This window comes from Centroberyx gerrardi, chromosome 12 (genome assembly GCF_048128805.1).
Source record: "Centroberyx gerrardi isolate f3 chromosome 12, fCenGer3.hap1.cur.20231027, whole genome shotgun sequence".
Lineage (NCBI taxonomy): Eukaryota > Metazoa > Chordata > Actinopteri > Beryciformes > Berycidae > Centroberyx > Centroberyx gerrardi.
Window position 1 is genome coordinate 11046193 of NC_136008.1, and position 22194 is coordinate 11068386.

General features: G+C 38.7%; 1 protein-coding gene across 1 annotated transcript in view; it reads left to right on the plus strand.

The window, feature by feature from the left end:
- The window catches only part of LOC139929881 (cell adhesion molecule CEACAM5-like), a 28100-nt gene extending 11107 nt beyond the window's left edge, over positions 1-16993 (plus strand). Inside the window, exons 11-16 of the mRNA XM_078287080.1 lie at positions 2668-2672; positions 5564-5836; positions 6234-6500; positions 13505-13783; positions 14082-14265; positions 16918-16993. Coding sequence (XP_078143206.1) covers positions 2668-2672; positions 5564-5836; positions 6234-6500; positions 13505-13783; positions 14082-14265; positions 16918-16993 — 1084 coding nt within the window. The remainder of the gene's footprint in view (positions 1-2667; positions 2673-5563; positions 5837-6233; positions 6501-13504; positions 13784-14081; positions 14266-16917) is intronic.
- The last annotated feature ends 5201 nt before the right edge of the window (positions 16994-22194 follow it).

Here is a 22194-nt window from a genome sequence, read left to right on the forward strand (position 1 = left end):
TGACCTACATCATTATGTTATGATGATATTTTTCACAAATGATTGTTACAACGGATCCTGTGTATTGATAAGTTGTAAATTCATTTCATGTTACTGTAACATTATATATGAAATTGAGTGAATTGATGATGAGTGAACATATGTCATCCTCAATTTGACCAAAACACAGGATCTGATGTAACTTTGTGCTAAATATCATTTTGCATACACAATATATTGGGTTAGTATGGAAAGTTTACAAAGCTGATGCAAACAAGTGTTTTGATTTTTGAGAAGCATCTGGCTGGCCACATTTCTAACAATGCTTTATTTCTAACATTCAGAATCAATACCAGTGATCCACCACCTCAAACAGGTCAGTAATCAACTGATCCATTGATCCTCTCTAAACTTCAACTATCATACAATAGGAAGGAGGGCAAACTTCAGGAAGAAATATACCACAGCTTTAAAAAAAAAAAAAAAAAAAAAAAAAAAATAGGCCTAATGGATAATCAAATCTAACAAACTTCTGTATTCACCTAGAAACTGCAGAGCATGTGTATGCAAATTCAGAGATGCATGAGAACAGGAAAAAGGAAAAAGTGCATTTCCATCTCTTCCCTTGAAGGTGAGTTTGTTATACTATGATTGAATGACTTGGGGGGAGAAATATAATGTGACTGGGGGAAAACACCCATGGGTATTTTCTGGGGGTATGGGTAATTTTCTTGGTTCAGAATTGACACTGCTCTACCACAAAACATCAAAAGACTCTCATTCATTATCGGTGGAGCGGCTTCACTGTATGCCTGATGACATCACAACTTTGGAAGTGAATTGTTATTAATTGGACTGTTCTAGACCATAGGAATAACATATAAGAACACTTGTATTGACTGGTGTTCCCCTTTCAGATCATTGCACTGGACATATTATCATCATACCATCATTCATACATCCTGTTCATGTTAATCACATGCTCTACTTAAGTAGGGCCTACTCATTTTCCTCAACTGGCAGTGTAGTGCAACAACTGAGGTCATTGTTGGATGACAAATAGATCTTTTCTTTAGTTTATTTTAAATCAGATTTGTGAAATGCAAGATGCAAAGTAAAGTACAATGATGAGTTTTGGCTACCTTGATAAAATTATCTAACCATTAAATTCATCAAAACAATGACTTATTTTCCTAATCAATTCTTGACTTCTTTTTTCTTTTTCTTTAGGAGAAATAAAATGAGAAAACATCCTTCAGAAAAGTCAGCAGCAAGTTCCTAGATCAACAACATCAAAGAAACTCACCTGTGTGATTTCATTGTTATGTACTTATCAATATCATTACTCTGCTCCCTCTAGATTATGGTTGACTGCATTCAGTTTGTTGCTAGATATGTACTGAAAAGTTTCTCTGCTCAGGGGAACCCATTCAGTTTCAAACTCTAATATCCTGCTGACAAACATCCTAAATACTCTGAACTGGCAACAAATTAAATATGCTTTGATCAATGTGCTCAGCACAATCAAGTTTGCATTAGAAATGATAGCTGTAAATGGTTTTTGACAGATATTCTTTTTAGGAATATTAGGATATTATATCCACCCTGCTGAAGTGAACAGCTTTTTCAGTTTCTTTTTTTTTCTTTCTTCTTGCTGAATTCACACTGTTTATATAAGTAAAACCATTCATATTGTGATAAATTCAAACTTCTGCATCATATTAAAAACACCCATCTCATCAAACTGCATCATGTCTGTACAGTGGCTTTATCACTTGCACTATATACCGTGTTATTAATCAATGTGGTCTCTGTTAAACATTGTTTAGGCTGTAAGAGTTTGAGGAAGTAAGAGTTTGGGAGTTTGATATTTGAGTAAATATAATACAGGTGATCCCTGCCACCAGTCTGCTTTTAATGCCATCACCTCTCTACAAATTCATCGAGAGGAAAGTTGCAGTCATAGTAAGTCAACTCTGAATAAATCACTGAATACTGAGTCATGTTAAAACATGATAGTGTTGCAACGTTTCTTTTGACATAATACATTTCTTTCTATTTCTATGAAAGATTATTTTTGATAGAAATATTGAAAACCTGATGTTTCTCAAAATGTTTTGACTATTTTTATGAATTTGTCCAGAGTCCATAATCTTAATGATCAGTGATGGTACAGGTAGGTGGACTTAAGAGAGTGGACTTTGGATAGAAAGGGGAAACACTGTCACACACTACTTCCTAGTACTGCCTCTATATACTGAACTGGAAGTGAAAGGTGTAAGGACTGAAATCTACATTGAAGACAATTTACTCTTTTCTATGTCACACAATACTGCATGAGAAATGGAAACAGCTGTGGTGCTCTTGATCCTGGGAGTGATCTCAGGTGAGCTCTTATCACTTCATACAGCAGATATGACAGATATCTATGACAGACATAGTGTCTCTTTTGTCATGTGAGTATTAGACCTATTTTCCAGTTATGCTTTCCCTGTCTTGTTTTTAGGATTAGTGTCTGTTTAGGATATGGATAGGCTCAGGTTTTCTTGTAACAACAAGATGTCCTCATGTTATTAGGAAATCTTTTCTCATTATTACGTGCAGTTGCAAGTTTGTGACATCATGTCAAAGGTTAAATAGCTAGACAACACATTCTGGCATTTTATAATAAATCACATTGTTAATAAGCAATGGTATGTTTGTATGTAACATGTTATAAGCTATAACATGTCAGTTAGCAAACCAACTAGACTACTAGACTACTGTATTGTCCATAGAAGAGATAAAGACTGCTGATCCAGAGCCAGAGAGCTGAAATCCCATTCAAATACACCGATAATTAATTAGATGCACAAATGCACTGTGGGACTACAGAATCTGTACTTGATATCTAAAGGTTTATCTTTAGTTACAGTCAACTTGCTGACTTTTAAACTTGCTCTTTTCTACTTTGTAATTAGCACAACATATGGTGTATAATCACATAATAATGTTATTAGGCATATACAAAATATTTTATTCTATTCAAGAGAGTTACAACAGAGTCGTTCTCCTGGATAAAATGACAAGAAGAAATGCAATCACACTCTAGCAGTGTCCTGGAGTATCAGTGGTGCCGATATAAGATAAGATAAGATAAGATAGATCGGGGATCTGACTCTGGCTAACAGTGGAGTACACAGTCAGCATCATACCAAATGAAGGAGTAGAACCTCTAGGAATACTTACAATGAATGGTGAAACTCTCTGAACATGATATCGCTAGACAGGCTCGCAGTTTAACCAAAGATTGTAGTATTATTTGATTTCACAGAGTATTTAGACTCAGGCTTTCTGTTGTTAAGCCTTTGCCTTCTGTTGTTAATGACTTTGCCTAAGCTTTCTAGCATGGAAGAGTTCATGACAGACAAGGCTCTTACAGATTTAGATCTAAGATGTACTCTTTATTGTTGGAACAGTGTCCAAAGCTAAACATTCATAAATCTAGAGAGAGGTGGGAGTCAGCCTTGGGAACTACAACTGATGGACTATGGTCAGATCTGTGCCACGCCAGCTTTTCAGCCACTATAATAAACTCAGACTTACCCATTATAACTCCACCAGCTTTATGTAACACCTCAAAGAGTGCATTAATATAAACCAGAAATATCAGAAATGTGTTACAGATGCGGTATAGAGGAAGGTTCATTTTTGCACTGTACATGGCAATGTGTGAAGGTGACAACATTTTGGCACAATATCTGTGATATATTGACTGAGATTATATGAATTCCCTTCCCATTAGACCCAGAACTTTGCCTCTTGGGGAATTTAACTGATATAAGAGCAACAACTTCAAAATTAAGGATTTACAGATAGATCTTGGTGTTGCCAGAAAATGTTGGCAGTACTGAAGAGAATTGTACTGACAGATAGTTGTAATGTCTCCTAATTTCATTAATCCATTTATTTGTATCGTTATTCTATATGTGTATGTTGGTATGTGTACTATGTATGTTATACAGTATATAATCCATTTTTTGCCCCTCTTTTTTTGTGTTTTTTGGTGGGGACCAGGAATGTTGTGGGTATTATCCTATATATAAAAATGAATAAAATATAAATGTATATATATAAAAAAAAAAACAAGGATAGATTCTCCCAGCCCTCTACAGTAGAATCCTGCCCAAACCTGTAACTGTCTCCTCCAGGTTTAAGCCATGGAGCCGGTGTGATACCAGACAGTCTTCTGAACGCAGCAGTAGGAGGGAGTGTGACGTTCACCACAACACTGACTCCACCAGAAAAACCATTTACGGTGGTGATCTGGACGTTTGATACTAATGGCATGACTACTAATATAATAACCTCAAGTACTTCAGACACAGTTGGACCAGGTTATCAAGACAGGATCACCTTCAGCAGATCGACTGGATCTCTGGAGCTCAGGAATCTGGCTCTTAGTGACAGAGGAGAATACAGAGTTATCATCGTACCAGATGGAGGACTAGCGCTGACAGGAGACTCCAGACTGGAGATATACCGTGAGTAGATTTGTGTCACTACTTTGATACTAAATGGAAATGATACAGACTGAGGACTAATGATTTAAGAGTTTCATTCCAAAATGAGAGATCCACTTTTTGAAAAAAAAAAGTGACACCTACGCTTACAAAATGACTGATAGGACAGAATTACATCAAATTCTAAAAATGTTTAAAGGACAGTAGGTAACTTATATCATTGCTTGAAAAAGCACTTTATAGACTGACTCCTGTTTATTTTATAGTTATTGAATGATGAATTCCAAGTCTTGATTATTTTTTCCAAAATTAATACATATCATTTTGGAAATTAACTGGAAACTTGGAAATTATCATTTCACAGGTCCATGGTGAATGATTTTCTTATTGCATCCACTTGCGATTTTTCAAGGGAAATTCCCACCAAGAACATAATTTGTAATTCACATTATTTCAATGATCTTAGATATTTCAGTTGTTTTTACAGACATCTGCTCATCTACACAAACCTAGACTGAACTACCTCACATTTAAATATGATATATATATAAATGTAATTTTTTTTTTTTTACTGTAAAAGAAGTTGGTGTCTCTAATCTTATGATAGTACAGAAGCTCTGGTATAGTCAACTTTGTACAAAAATATTTCCCAGGTGCAATACATTTGGGGTGAGGTATAGAGGCAGTGCACAGCTTAATGTAGCTTAATGGGATGATTGTTGTCTGTTAATGTGATTGTTGTGTGCAGATGCTTAATGAGAAGTACATTCTGTTGAATCAACATCATCCACTGAAACTGAATCGAATTCACTTCACATCATTAAGAGCACATCTATAGGTGTTTCAGAAAAAAAAAATTTAAAAAAGGAAAAACATAAGCAAATGAATTAAAATGCAAAGCAGAGAAGTAACAGACAAGAGGAGCGAGCCTTCAAGTTTATATTGTGTCACAATTGCCCATCATGGTAGTTTAATTACTGAATTGATTCCCAATCACTACATAGTGACCTGCTGTAACACCATTTTCCCTTTGCGAGGTGGTGCCAAGTAAAAACCATTATGTTTTTCCCCCACAGTACCAGTCTCCAATGTAGTGGTAACTCCCAACACCACAGACTTGTCAGAGTTCAACAGCTCTGTCAGTCTGTCCTGCTCCTCCTCTGGCTCCTCCCTCTCTTTCCTCTGGTTGAATGGCAGCTCCGAGGTTTCAGCCAGTGAGGGAGTTCTGATTGGTGACGGAGGCTCCACTCTCACTATAGTCAGTGTGACCCGCTATGATGAGGGACCGTTCACGTGTCAAGTGTCAAATCCTGTCAGTAATGCCAAAAGTGTCCCAGTATCCCTCTCCATCAACTGTGAGTTGCTAACCTGCATGCTTAACCTCTTGTCTTACAGCATATGCATGCAAACACAACACAGAGCTTCAGATTCCCAGCTTGATTTAGCTTATTGTAACAGCTTTGGAAGCAGCGGCCTTGTCTTAATGACTTTTCCTAGTGCTCTTTGCTCTTCGATTGTTGCTTCGTTTTTGTTGATGCTGAGTAGCTGATTACTGGAGACGATACTATGATACAGTTCTAGATTGGCATCTTATGCTAATCAGTTATGAACTTTCACATTGAGCCAAGTTGCATGCCATGTGCCAGTGCTGAGCTTTGTTGTTAAAACACATACATTTTTCTCAAACTAACATTATTTATTGGTGACTTTTCTCCTTGCCGGTGTCTGCGACCCGCATGCCACACATTGCAGTTGGCCCAGAAAATACTAATTTGAAGCTATCTCCGTCAAAAGAATACTATGAGGAAGGGTCAAACATCATCTTGTCCTGCTCAGCTGACTCCAGACCTGCTGCCCTGTTTCACTGGGCTCTGAATGAAGTCCTGCTCACTGATACTGGACCAGAGCTCAGACTGAACAACATTCAGATGAGACAGAGTGGTAACTACCGCTGTCAGGCCCATAACAGTAAAACTCTGAGATATCAAACATCTCAGCCCTCACTTGTCACTGTGCTGGGTAAGTGGGAATGAATGAGTGAAGAAGTAATAAATAACACTTGGCGTACCTACTAATACATATAGAGTACATGATAGGCAGAACAATAAGATTTTTGTCCCTTGAGAACAGGTATGAACTAAGCATGAACCCTCGTGCTGTTTGCTTTCCTCTTTTGCATATCATTCACACATTATTCATCTTTCACCAACAGAGAGAATATCAGGTGCTTCAATCACAGGATCAACAAACCTACCAGTCGAGGGGAACTCAGTGAATCTAACCTGTGACGCTGCTGGCTCTGTCCCTACCAGAGAGTGGAGGAAGGATGGCTCTCCTCTGAACAATGACATCACTCTTCATGACGAGGGCAGACTGTTGTCCTTTAGCGCTCTGAAGAGAACAGACAGAGGAGAATACTCCTGTAAAGTCAGCAACCCCATCAGCTCTGAGGAAGCGAAATACAACATGGTTGTGAACTGTAGGTAACATACTGTAAGCCTTTAGTTATTGTATAGACACAGAGTGACATCACCAGGGGTGAAAAGAAATGTTTTACAATGTAGAAATACTGTTACTTTAGTGAAATTTTACTCTAAATTCAACTTTGACAAATCACTATCAGCCTAAAGTTTGGGGTTTTAACTGAACTAGAATATCAAGTTATTGAGCCAAGCTGCATGCCATATCCAGTATTGATCCAGTATGATCGGGTCCCATTGATCAGCTCATGCACAATGACCTGAAAGGTACTGATTCTACCAATTCTACCTTTAAGGAACACCAGGCCTTATCCTAGCCTATCTATACTTTTTATATGACTCTGTGGACACATATGCTAGTTTTATATTAAATGAATACAGGATAGTGGGTTTTTTTCTTTTGTTTTTTTTTTGCATGTTACACAACCTTTTTATATTTTTGCATGACCAATCAGTGTATTACCACATTAATTCTATTGCTTTGATTACAATAGTACAAATATGTGTGTTTCAGATGGACCGGAGAGTGTTAAAATCACGGGTCCAAGTGAAATAGAAGTGGACCAGACCTTAGAGTTAACCTGCTCTGCTGAGTCCGTACCGACTGCTAGTTACATCTGGAGGCTGAACGGGACAGAGATACTTCGAAATTCTGCTGTGTTCACTAAAACAGTGACTGGGGATTCTGACAGTGGAAGTTACACCTGTCAAGTGATGAGTGATGTTACTGAGAAAACATCAACATCTGGCATCCATAGATTGTCTGTAAAAGGTAAAGTTAAGTAGTTTGGTGACTGCAGAAAGTGAATTTGCATTGGGCCATGCTTGATCTTCAAGCTAGTGTTCATTTTAGACTATATTGATACTCTTGGATATCATGATAGACGTATATCTCTAATAATACTGATAATCATGTGAAGAGTAGCAGGCCTCCTAAAGCTTTTCTCTGATGACTCAGTGTGGCCAGTCAGGGCAGCCGTTTGTTTTAAAGGTTAATTTGAGCTTTGATGTTAAAAAGGATGTTATATATTTGTTTTAAGCTGGTGAGTTGAGAATAGCTGGTGTTACATCAACTTCATGGTGCACTACACAGCTTAAACCTGTACAATCTCAAAATGTGTTTTTCTACACTAAAACACTTTGTGGCTATTTGAAAACAATGGAGCAATTTGTATGACCTACATCATTATGTTATTATGACTCTGCTCCCTCTAGATTATGGTTGACTGCATACAGTTTGTTGCTAGATATTTACTGCAAAGTTGCTCTGCTCAGGGGAACCCATTCAGTTTCAAACTCTAATATCCTGCTGACAAACATCCTAAATACTCTGAACTGGCAACAAATTAAATATGTTTGAATCAATGTGCTCAGCACAAACAATGTAGTTTGCATTAGAAGTGATAGCTGTAAATGGTTTTTGACAGATATTAGTATCACATTATTATCATTGTATCTTTTCATATGGGATATACAAATTTACAGTATGATTTAAAACCTTGCTTTCCAGGAGTGATTTTCCCAAAGTCTTGTAAAATGCAGATTCAAGCAGGGCATGTGGCTAATGGATAGTTAGCAAGAGATTAAACATGGGCGCACTTCACCATCTGCACTTTGACTTTCTTGATTTGTTCTGCTGCTCTGTGCCAAGCAGAAGACTAAGAAAATACAATTATGATCAGTTGTTTTGTTGTCACTGAATAACACTTAACATTTTTTTCACAGCTTGAGCTTTTCATGATCTCTGCCAAAACATAAAAAAAAATTGTATGGAGAGTTTCATGTTACATATTACATGACATATTGTTCAGATATTCCAAAATACAGAGTATGAAATATTCAAGACGAATCCATGTAATTCAACTTGTTAGTCATTTTATACATTACTTTTTTTTTAATCTGTACATGACTTTAAAAAATATTGCTTTGGCAAAATAAAGTATAACAATAGATATGTTTTAGTCTTGTATAGTGTCCTGTGAAAGTGTGCATTAAACAATTCAAAATAAATATAAAGTAAACTACAAAAGCTATAACTATAACTCTATCTGTCTTTCTGTGTGCATGCGTGTGTGTGTGTGCGTGTGTGTGTGCGTGTGCGTGTGCGTGTGCGTGTGCGTGTGCGTGTGCGTGTGCCTGTCTGTCTGTCTTGATAAGCAAAGATACAAATCTGGTGATAGCTGTAGTGAGCTGCTTTAGTTCTTCCCTTTTAGGAGGAACTTCACAGGATTTTTGCCTCATATGAAAGCCTGTGTTTAACTGAGAGAATTAATATAAACAACATATACGTACAGTATATTTCAACAAATTAAGACATTGGAAAATTTCCTTAGGGTCTTGGCAGGCTGGGTGAATCATTCTGCATTTGACAATTTGTGTATTGAGCCAGGAGTTAGCCAGGCATGCAGGTGTTAGTACAGTATAAGTAGATCATTATCAAAGTGGTGATCTGACACACAAACACATGACCTGTGATCTGTGCATTCAAAAGTGTAGCACAGATTTTTCCAGATTGGCGTTGCAGGGACTGCATTTCTCGAATTTTGGCAACATTTTAATGTCGTGTGTGTGTGTGCGTGTGTGTGTGTGCGTGTGTGTGTGCAAGAGCAGATATTTTCCATCCTAATTTAATACAGGTGACTTGCTTTACAATGTACTATAGCAGACTTAATTTAATATTAATAATACCCAATTCCCTGCTGGGATCATTAAAGTTTCATCTTATCTTATCTTAAAGGCTCTTATAGTAACCATAAATGAGACCTGATAGGTGTGCAATTGTGAAATACTGTTTGGACTGTTGGTGCTGTATTGTCCTTACTCTGATTCTTAGGATATGTGGCAGAATACCAAAAATATTTAGCACACAAGTTTGAACCTCTGGACATTTAGCTATAAATTAAAATGTTGAAGTGATTAGTGTTGTGCGTTTTTGTGACAGCAATAGCATCGCTTTAGTTTTTAGATGCAAAAGCAACTTATGGACCTGTAAAGTCACTCTCACTCACTCACTCACTCAGTCTCTCTCTCTCTCTCTCTCTCTCTCTCTCTCTTTCTCTCTCTCTGTGTGTGTTTGTGTGTAGTGCTTTAGTTCCTCTCTTCTAGAGCAGTGATTCTCAACCTTTTTCATATCAAGGACCCCTAGTTTAGTCCACATTAGGGCCATGGACCCCCATTTGATGAGATTTTCTCTCTCGTACCCAAATCTGAGAATATTTTTATTGTCAGATATGATTTTGTCCAGAGTTCCATGACTATCTGTATTGTAGGTAGAGAGATAACAGTGAAACTATGATCAAAATAGTCATTCTTCTACATTCTCTAGTTGTGTTAACTTCTTGTAAATGAAATAATGCTGAAGTTTATCAATTCACCAATTTGCTGGGAACCTCCTGGAACCCCCTCAAGGACCCCTGGTGGTCCCCGGACCCCACGTTGAGAACCACTGCTCTAGAGGAACTTCACATGATGTTTGCTTCATATGAATTATCTGGGGAAAAAAAGAAAGAAAAAAAGGGGAAATGCATATGTTATATTTTGGAAATCTTTCATTCGCTTGTGACTTTGTGTGGTTAAGTCTGTGCTTAATTGGGAGAATTAATATATATCAATATTTCACATGATAAATCAAGCTGTGACTCTCTCCACTGTGGCATTTCTACTGGATGCTGAAGCCTTTAAAGTTGTCACTGAAGTGTTTTTGTTTATTTTGTATTACATTGCTGTTTATGAGCTTAATTTTACTCTTCAGGGTTTAAAAGGTTTTGTGAGGTAATGAACATTGCCCCAATGCTCTAAACTGCTATATAGTATTTGTTAATCATTTGGTTTATTATTTCTGGCTTTTATCTTTCCATCAATAAATAAACCAACAACAAGGCCTGCTGTAGATAATGCCATGCACACTGTACAGGACACAGTGCATTGAGGTGCTATCTTGGCTTAAGAAATGTCTGAAAACAAGGGTCACCTTCACTATTTTGCCCTCTTGATGCTCTTTTTTAATATTTTTCATTATCTCACATTTCTTGCAGACTCTCACAATTGTACAAATTAATGTAATTAACAATCTAATAATACTAGGTGTCTAGGTGACTCAGTGGTCTAAAGCACATACCATGTAACGTCCTGGGTTCAAATCCAGCCCAGGACATTTGTTGCATGACATCCCTGTCTTTCTTTCCCAATCTTTCCTGTCACTCTTTACTTTCAACTATCTAATAAATGCCCTGTGATGGACTGGCAACCTGTCCAGGATGTCTCCCTGCCTTCTGCCCAATGTATTCTGGGAAAGGCTCCGGCCCCCTGTTACCACAGGTAAAGAAAATGAATGAATGCTTAATTGATCGTTGTTTATTGCTTCAGCATTGCCATAGTCTTCCATATCCATGGATATGGACCGTGAAGATCATCCCATCTTAAGAAAGTGCATTACTAAATTTGGTTCAGCCTGTAACACTCTCATCATGAAGTTAAAATCATTATTATACAGTTATGGCGGTACAGGTTCTGCTCTCCAGGCTGCTCCCCATATCAATCCAAGCAGCATTCTGAAGATTCATGGCAGAGAATCAACCTCTAAACCCCCCCCAAACAATTTGTACCATTTAATGGGGGAACTGGGTGACAGGACAGAAGTGTATTGATTAATGTGGAGTGGAGGGAGAAAGCAGCAGAACCAGTCAACAGCAGCTAAATGGGCCGCTTTGTTTGAAGTGCTAAACGTGTTTAGTGTTTGTTCGGATCAGCTGACGATCAGCTGGTGTGGTGCTCGATGCTTCATTAGTGTAGCTTGTTTCTTTCTGAAAAGTTACTCTACGCCTCCTCAGATGCTCAGATGGTCTGATATTAATTTCTATCAAAGCAGGAATGGCATCGAAACTATGCGGCTAAAAACTGCTATTGTCCTTTTAATGTCTGGCCCAGCAAAATGAAAAAGGAGAGCTTAGCAATATATTGTTCATCGAATCCAATTACACATACTGCTGTATTTACTGTATGACTTGTGAAATTTGTGAAGTTTATGAATTTACCTTTGTCAAAAACGTAAGAATGTTTAAAATCTCCCAGTACTTCCCGTAGCTTAAGGACGAAAAATCATAGCACTATTGTACTTGTTAATTATTATTACTGGGGTCGCTATAACACATAACACATTTACTGTGTTTGTGATTTATGTCGATAATAACTTTTTTATGACACCTGTCATGCAAAAAGACTGGACTTTGTGCATTCTTTATCACTGCAAGTTATGTATTTTAACCTTTACGTGTGTGTGTGTGTGTGTGTGTGTGTGTGTGTGTGTGTGTGTGTGTGTGTGTGTGTGTGTGTTTATGCATGTGTACTGAGTCAGTCAGATTCAAAGGAAGTCATGGAGGCGTCTGCATTAGTTTCTCTCATCTTGGCAGTGTTGTCGGGTGAGATCTTATCATATTCATTATTATTAGGCTATTATTGTTACACAGGTAAATCATTAATCTACAAGGTGCAAGCAGAGAGAATAGAGATGGAGTATATTCACATTTTGTCAGTCCAGGTGGAAAAACAACAGACATGTAATTTGATTTTGCTAGAAGACAGGACCTTAATTTAAAATTGGAATTGAAGAAAGCAGTCTGAATTCTGAGTCTTGAATTCAAGTGACTAATAGCATTGGCGTTGGAGGACAAACCAAACATTTATTAAATAGGAAGAATTAACATATTAAGTGAATCACTTTAAGTTAGCAAAAACTCTAACATAAAGGCGTATATATTATAGAAATGAGTTCATATCAATGGATTGAATTATGGCAGTAGTTGTGCGGAAAAAGGTTTGCAAGCTATTATGTGCTGTTGTATAAAAGGCTGCTGTAGGCATGGTAATTCGCCTTCAGAACAAATGTAAGTTTTGTTTAATTGTATTGAAATGAACAAAATTCCATTATGCAAACCTTGGCTAATGCATTTATGCTGTATAAAATCTGTCAGTATTGCCTTTTAAATCTGTTTGTGCAGGGCTTCGTTCTGGGGAAGCAGTGCTGCCTGCAGGCCCCTTGATTGGAACAACAGGAAGGAGTGTGACATTTGAGATCAACCTGAATTTTACACACTTGAACTCCACCGGATCACCATTTAGGACATTAGCTTGGCTTTTTAACCTCGACAACATTGTATTATTCTCTCATGGAGTTGGTTTCATATCTCCCGCTTACAAAAGAAGGATCAGTCTGAACACGACCACTGGATATCTGGAGCTCCGGGACCTGACCCTCAGCGACTCTGGTGTTTACACTGTGGACATCACAACACACACAGACAAACAACTGAATGGCAGTATTAGCCTGGAAGTGTATGGTGAGTGCTTTGTGATTTTGTGTGTCATTCTGCCTCATTGGCAATAAGATAAAGAGATATTGTAGTAATGATTTTTGCAAAGGTTCCCTTCAAAATTCAGAACTATTGAGTCACTCATCTGAGTCAGTCTGATTTTCACTATTTTCATATATTTCTGTTTTGAATGAACTTTAATGAAACCTCAGCAGATGTTCTTTATTATCTCTAGCACCGCCCTTGACTGTATCAATAGCTCCCAACACCACAGACTTGCTGGAGTTCAGCAGCTCTGTCAGTCTGTCCTGCTCCTCCTCTGGCTCCTCCCCCTCTTTCCTCTGGTTGAATGGCAGCTCCGAGGTTTCAGCCAGTGAGGGAGTTCAGCTCGGTGACGGAGGCTCCACTCTCACTATAGTCAGTGTGACCCGCTATGATGAGGGGCCGTTCAGATGCAACGTGTCCAACCCTATAGGCCACGGAATCAGTCATCCACTTACACTCACTATTAGTTGTGAGTCCACTTTTTGTATACAACTTCCTAATTCTCAATTTTTTTTGATAGTGTATGTTGTGTTGGACACCATCATGAAGCAATGATGAATAAACAATATTCACATGATGCTGAGAAGATTTTAACAGCTGATTAAGGCCCATACTACAACTTTGCCCATACCAAACTATCATTCAGTAATCTTCTTCTCCACTATGTACTCGCAATTATGTGAAATCATTGTGAAGTTTCTACTTAGGTTCGATCGCAGCTAAATCCATACTCTAATAAAAAATCAAACGTTAATGTTTTGTCACAGATGGACCGGAGAAGGCGGCCATAGTAGGACCAAGCTCAGCTGAGATTGGCGCTGTTACACTGCTCTACTGCTCCGCTGCATCTGTACCCGCTGCAACGTTCAGCTGGCTGTTCAATGGAAACCAGACGGATGTGCAAGGGGCTGCGTACGTCATACCGTCTAGCAGCAGCTCTGACTATGGGAAGTACACCTGTGCTGCTAAGAATGATGCCACAGGACTCAGTGAAACAGTCGACCATGTGCTTTCAGTCAAAGGTATTTCATCCTGCCTGTTGTGGTGTAGCTGCACTCAGAAGCTGCTGAGGTGTTTTGGTAGTCATGTACATGTTGTTTTGCTAGTAGTCCTCCAGTAATCCTGACTGCACAACCACCAAGATCACGGCCAAGATATGATTGTTTTGTGTCAATGTAGGCTGACATACTATGAAAAATTGTAATATTTTTTTGCATTTGTTATATGTCTTTCACATCCCCTTTGCAGCTCGTGACTGCTCAGTTGCCATTGGAAGGACAGCTGGTATAGCAGTTGCATGTTTTGTATCTGTGGCAGGTCTGACTGGTGCTTTTGTGCTTTTGGTCATAAGGAGAATGAGGTAAGCATATAGAGTTATAGATTAGTTAGGCTATTTTGTAATCTATAACTCTGATAAAGCCTGTTTCACAGTGACCTTGTCTGTCCCTATGGGGGAGGAGGCATATATAGATATATGGTTATATTGTTGCACAACCTATTTCTACATTGTTGCACCATTGTTTCTGCATTGTGCTGTATCTAATATCTGTTTCACCTTCAGGCAGAATTATGAAATACAAGACCGGTACAGCAGATATGAAACATCAATGTGAAGTGATGGACAGAAAACAAATGATGAATCTAAACTCTAGATAAACAAAATAAAAAAACAATGAAAACAATTGTTTGCTCTCACCACCCAGTTCCATCCCTCATCCATTTGTCTGCAAGAATAAGTGGAAGTGGACAAACTGTAGTCTACAAGTTCTTACATCAGTCATCGATAAATTCATCCAAGTTCTCAAGATGGAAAGTCTTCTCAGTTCAATTCAGTTCAATACCAAACTCGATTTGAAAGTACATTTTTGGAAATGCATAACTGGACACAATCGTGCAGTCTACCAACAGTATTAAGTTCAATGTATTCATTTAGGTCTGTTTTATGATTTGTTTTATGGTTTGTTTGCTCATGTGGTCTCAATAAATAGCAATATGTGTTTTCTTTAGTTTTTGTCTTCTCCTCATGCTCATTTGGACATGTTTGCAAGGTTAGTTTGAGGTTTTGAATAATAATCATTCCACCACTTTGGTACTTAGAAAGACCTCAGACTCCAGGTACAATACTGCTAAAAAAAAAAACTAAAAAAAAACAATCAGGCTATGATTCAGTATATTTACATATACCGTATGACAGCACAGCAATACTCAGAGAAGTGGCAGAGTAAGAAAGTGCTACTTTAATTTTAGTTTTCTCATTGTCATTTGGGTTGAATCAGCCAAATAATAAAATGAAACAGATGTACAACATTGGGCTTTCTCAGATATAGAATACTAACACATAACAAATAGCATCTGACCTGGCAATAGCTAAGTTCTCTACAGGTCACAGGTCAACCTACTGTGAATGCACTTTGTTGAAAAAACGACAAACTTAACCCTGATACCGTAAGTGATTTGCAGAGTTAGTGAGGATCGTTAGGTGCTGATTGATTGATAACCGGGGGCAGCAGGGTGGTATAGTGGTAGTAGAGAGACCGCCTTTCAACTGGAGTGCCTGGGTTCAAGCGCCCCGGGTCGACAAGGAGCCGTCCTGCTGAAGTCTCCATGAGCAAGACGCTGAATCAGAGATGCTGTTCTGTAGCCGACCCTGACCTCTGACCTCCTTGGAAAAACAATTTCCCTGTCAAATCAGTAACTGATGCTGTATTACTGCATGATAAGTCAGAATAGAGACCTAATCACTATGCAAATAAAGTAGGTTGACCCCCCCCACCCTACGATTTTTTTTAAATTGAGGTTTACTCAACTCACCACTACCATGGTAACCACATAATAAGCACAGAACCTAGTGTTTTATGGGATAACAACGGGGAGTGGTTTGCTGCAAATGGAGCCATGCTATATCTCTGTCCATTTTGTAATGAGCTCTGAATGGATTCTTTGGCTAATTTCCAAGTCTATAAATGTGACACAGTAAGCCTACTGCAACGTGAACAGAATGCCGCAGTATAACTGGGGAAAAAAGGATGAAAACTTCCTAGCGTGATAACCGTACATGTGAAGAGGTTAAAAGATACAGGTGAAACCTTAGAGGAATCATATATTTTGTGTATCTGTATTCTGTCTGTCACTTACAATAGCACATTGTATTGAGTGGCCACACGTCATGAAACCCACCTTTTGTTGACCGAAGTTTCATCTCCTATACATTCACATGGCAGGAATTACAGACACATGTGACACATCGGCCAGTGACAATACCACATTGTTTCGGCTGATCTGATTCTTACGTCACACAGCTTTCGGACAGGTGCGTCACTTACGGGACTACGATTCAGTCTGGACAATAGTTTATAAAAATACAGTAATAATAAACATTCCTGAACTTAGGGAATCTCCTGAAAATTTTCCATTCATCCATTCACTCACAGGTAGGATTCATCATCCTATCATTAATTTATAAGCCAGCCTAACTGAAATCCTGATCTGCAGACATAAAACCAGTGGCCTGTTTGTAAAGCCGTCTGATGGAGGCTAAGTGTCTCCTGGGTGTGCGGCCTGCTCTCAGTGTGACCCATGATGGCTTTGATCCTCCTCCTCCAGGAATGCTGCGGCCCACTGCCCCTTCTCAAACACGAGCCCCAACGAGGCCCAACACCACTCACTTAAGAGCTCGTAAATCTGATGCGCAATACCTTTCTAAAGTCCTCTGCTACATCAACATACAACATAATACACTTACTTCATATTTACCACAAGCCTTTTACTACATGCCCTTACTCTTCACTAGTGGTTGTTTGGAATGTTGGGGATCAACCAATTTAAGCTTATTCTACTAATTTTAATCTTATTCTACTGTTGTGCTCATTGTAAATCACACTGGATAAGCACGTCAGCTAAATGATTAAATGATTAATTTAAATGGCTTTCTGGCTTTGATTATCAATAAATGATGCCTGCTGTACATGTTGAGATTATAAGGGGAGTACATGATCAAATCTATATGTTTCAATTGCATAATTTGTTCCTCTGTTCTTTGAATGTTCTATTTTTCATTTGAATTTTGGATTATCGTGGAGATAAAGTGGATTTAGGACTAAGAGTTGGTTGTTCCTTAAACATGACTGACCACCATTTCTTTGATCATAGGATGTTTCCATCAAGCTGAGCCTGGGGGAAGCTCTGACTGGACATGTACCCACAGGCATTTTAGTGTATGTACATAGTGGTATCGTAAACATTGTTTGTGCTCTTCATGGGGGGCTGGATCTGGTTCTGCGGTGTGGGTTTGGGACATAAAAAGAGCGAGGGACACCCATGAGTCTCCATGTCTTTGACTTCAGACAGGGAGAACGTTACTAAGCTGTTATTCACCATGGACTACAAGATACTTAGAACCGCAATGGTGCTTGTTTTATCAGGTAGGCTTAAATTCAGATAACCATTGGATGAATTTTTTTTTTAGGAAAATTTGTGATCTGTCACATACCAATTTTTAGTTTTTTTGTATTCATAACCAAGATATTATTATCTTGCTGAACATTAAGGCCGTTCAGTACTATATGCTTAGACAGGTACTGGACTGACAGGACTTTCAGAAGTATTACAGTATTGCTCTTGCGCTTAATTCCCTCTAGGGATGTGTGTGGGCGACGGCATCCTACCACTGGGACCCCTGAGCGGAGCTGTGGGAGGTAAGGTGAAGTTCACCACCACACTTAGCCCTTCGACGAAGCCCTTCCTCTCCGTCAGCTGGACTTTCAAAGGGGTGAACATCATCACCTCCACCAGCGTCAATGTGACTGAGCCGGGGCACGCCAACAGGATCACGTTAGATCGAGCCACAGGGGCCCTGGAGCTCAGGAGCCTGGTGCTGGTGGACAGTGGGGAGTACACTGTCAGCATCATACCAGACGGGGGGCTGCAGACTCAGGGAACTACCACACTGAATGTGTATGGTGGGTCGGCTACACTCTTTAAAAGGATGCGTCAGTTGTGTGTGTCTGTGTGTGTCTTCTTTGGGACGACATGTGTTTGTGTGAAAAGTTAAAAATGACATAACCTTTCATTTCTATGTTAGTGATGTTTGTTTTAACTGGAACATGAAGAATGTTGTTCCAAAAAAAAAAAAAAAAGTATAAAATGCCATAAAAATCCCAACTGCTTTTCAAAGGATAGATTGTAAGGTAAGTCATTTGCTGAGAAAATGATTGTATTATATTAAATTATGTTTATGATTTCTTTCCAATATGGATATATAGCAAAAAACTCCACATGTGTGGTTGTGACCGCACACTCAAGGCTTAATTTAACTCTGAGAGTGTAAAAGTCAACACAATGCTAGTGTTTATAAAAGTCTATATTCATAATAGTTAATTTAACACTTTTAGATCATTTTGAACAGCCGCCCCGCCCCAGAGCAATATCAGCTCTATGAGTGAACAAGCAACGCCCCAGTCAACACTAATGTCAACTAATTGTCACTGAAAAATCAGCACTAATTGACACTAATTAGTCCTTTTATGAAATCGAATTTGATCAGCACCAAAATCAATTTAGAATAAAATAGAACTTTATTGTCCAACGCAGTGGAAATTTGCCTTTGGCGCAGGTTGGTTAAATTGTGACACAATACAATAAATAAAATACAATACAACACACAAAAACATAGACATAGCCAACAATATCAAAACAGAGCAATGAAGAAGAATGGAGTTACATCAACATTATTTACTGTTGCTTTGTGTCAACATTGCATATTTTTAGTGTTTTTGGTGGATTCATACCCAGTGTCTGTCTTCTGGCAGCACTGATAGCTGGAGCCACCATCAGCAGCCCCACAGCCACTCTGATAGAGGATAAAAGCTCCACCAACCTAAGCTGCGATGCGTCTGGCTCCATCAGCACCAGGGAGTGGATGAAGGATGGCCGGCCTCTGTATCCCAGTGGCAGAGTCAGCTTCTCCATGGACAAGAGAACGGTCTTCATAAACCCTGTTCACAGCACCAACCACGGCAGCTACCTCTGCCGAGTCAGCAACCCAGTCAGCAGCATGACGGCAGCCCATAATCTCACGGTCAACTGTGAGTACTGCTCACTGTGGCATGCTCCAAGCAGTTTTCATGGAGATAGTCCTGGAAAAAAGATGATGGACTGAGATCATGAACACTGAAACTCTGAAAATGTTATTTATTTAATGTGAAAAATAATGCAGAGAATTGTGAAGCGTAGTGAACCATTTTTTTTAAACAAATATGGACTACACTACCAGTCAAAAGTTTGGACACAACATTTTTCTTTATTTGTACTATTTTTCCACATTTTAGAATAATAGTAAAGACATCAGAACTATGAAATAACACAAATGGAATTATGCAGTGACCAAAAAAGTGTTAATAAATTAAAACTAACTTATACTGTAGATTCTTTAAAGTAGCCACCCTTTGCCTTGATGGAAAGGCAAAGACTTTGGAAAGAAATTCATACATAGGCATCAACTTCACTATTTATATTTGTCTAAGAAACAAATTTCAAGCATTTAAGCATAAGCCTTTAGATCAAAATGGCTTTAAGATAATGAAAAACATTCAGTGTGTCCAAACGTTTGACTGATAGTGTATTTCTGTTCTTTGGCATTTCAACGTCGTTAATTCAATTTTTTGATTTGGGTGCTTTGATTTGGTTTGGGTTAGCTCTGCTCTTCATAACATTTAATAACAGTGTTTTTGATTCATATTAGTATGTATACTCCTCTTCACTACACAGTTGGACCACATAATGTATCAATAATTGGACCAGCAGCAGCTCCACCTGGCCACAGAGTGGCCCTGCAGTGCACAGCAGACTCTGTTCCACCGGCAACCTTCAGCTGGATGTTCAACGGCAACGAGACGCATGTTAATAACTCCCTGTATCTCATAGAGAGGATGGAGGCAGCAAACACTGGGAATTACACCTGCACAGCCAGCAATAAGGTGACCAAGCTGGAAAACTCCACAGTTGTGAGTCTCAGAGGTGAGATCCACGCATGCATTTATTTTCCAATAAAACGGGTGGTCATGTTTTCTGTAAATGCTATTATAGTGTCATTCAGTAATACATCATAAGTGTGGCAGACATTTCAAGGGATGGTAATAATTGTCTTCTTTTCCTTTTACAGCTTCCTGCGCTGCTCCCTACTGGTCATTTTCAGTGTTGGTGATCAGTTCACTGACACTGGGAGGATCGCTGCAGGTGTAGAAACTGAGCAGGAAGTGCCAGTCTAGATAAGACTGGTGAGATTAATCATCCATGATATATCTGCTTGTTTGATCCCATTAGAATCAAAATCAAAACAGTTATTTTTTTCTCACTCTCAAATTAAACACTGCTTTGTGAATTATTCCCTCAGATTCTTCCATCCCGGAGGCATTTTGCTTATGACGGAGGACCTTGTTGTGAAATCACCTGAATGGCGGAACATTCAGCTGTCTGTAATGTGTTAAAAATTGTAATAAATTGTAATAAAATGTTGTTTTGACCCAAGAAGCTTTGATGCTACCTCATTCCTGAGACAATGTTGAAAGACACACAGAGGAAAAATAATTATTTACACAGGGATTACACTGGGATTACATTAATTAAATACACACACTGAAATCTGTGACTAGTTACTATTAATAATTATATCATATCAAAGTGTCATTAAAGTTCATTGTGTGCATGTTGGATTGCATATACACATGTGTGCATGGTTGTTGCTACAGTATTTGCACAAGTGGTTTTACAATCCACCATAAATGCCTTTTCCTAAGCAAGCCACACAGCAGTCACAATCACCTGAACCAAAGGTCAGGATGGTTTACGGTAAAAGGGAAGTTGTTCTTGGGCTTGTGTGATTATTTGGGAAGAAGCTGATCGCCATTCCAGACCAGAGGAGCGAGTGACTCGGATCACCAGTCATGGAGAATACTTGGATTTATATGTTCCTATCCACGCTCACAGGTAAACCTGAACAATGAATGGATACGGGCAATATGTGGCTTCTTTGTATACCTGGCAGTCTTCACCCATGACCCATGGCTGATACTAAAGCATCAGCTGTCTTCTGGGAAACTCTCATGTGATTTAATTTGTTATAAACTACAGGAGATGTAATATGATATTTATGTGCCTCGATGGCATGCATAAGATCTTGTGTATTTGAAATCGTCCAGGTGATTTTATGTTGTCATCATGACCATAGAGATATAACACTAGAGAGGACATTACGTCATAGACTGTGGGATAACCGTCCGCCATCTTACCTGGGTACAGTTTACCAGCAACTACAACAGCTGTCTATGGGAAGCAACCACTGTTGTCCTGATCTGGACCAAACTGCTGCACTAAAAGGACCAAAGAGACCAGAGAAGCTGGCATCAACTTCCACACGTCAGTAGAGTAGAAGATAGAGGCTGTTTTATATGCTAAATTTAACTGACACAACTTAAAACACAACATGTCTGGCTAGTAGTAGCCAACAGACTGGAGTTCTATTTGAAACAGTTTGTAACGGTATGTGTTAGCTAGTTAGCTGTTAGATGTAATCTTTACATTTCAGCTGTATGTTAGTTGGCTAGCTCTCTGCTGCCATACAAACACGTTTCTGAGAAGGAGAGGACATTCATTTGCATATCTGTATAGGCTACTGTGGATTTTAAGTTGATTCAAGTGTAGAGCTGTTTGTTTTTACTGTAGTAGCCTACTTGTTTACATGATGGCATCAATATAAATTATTTCTTTATGGATTGTAATCTTAATTGTAGGCTAAGATGTCATGCCAATAAAGTAAAAAAAAAAAGTGAGGGCTGTGATGTTCACAGGAGTATTATGTGTTGACAGTGAAACTACGCCACCTAG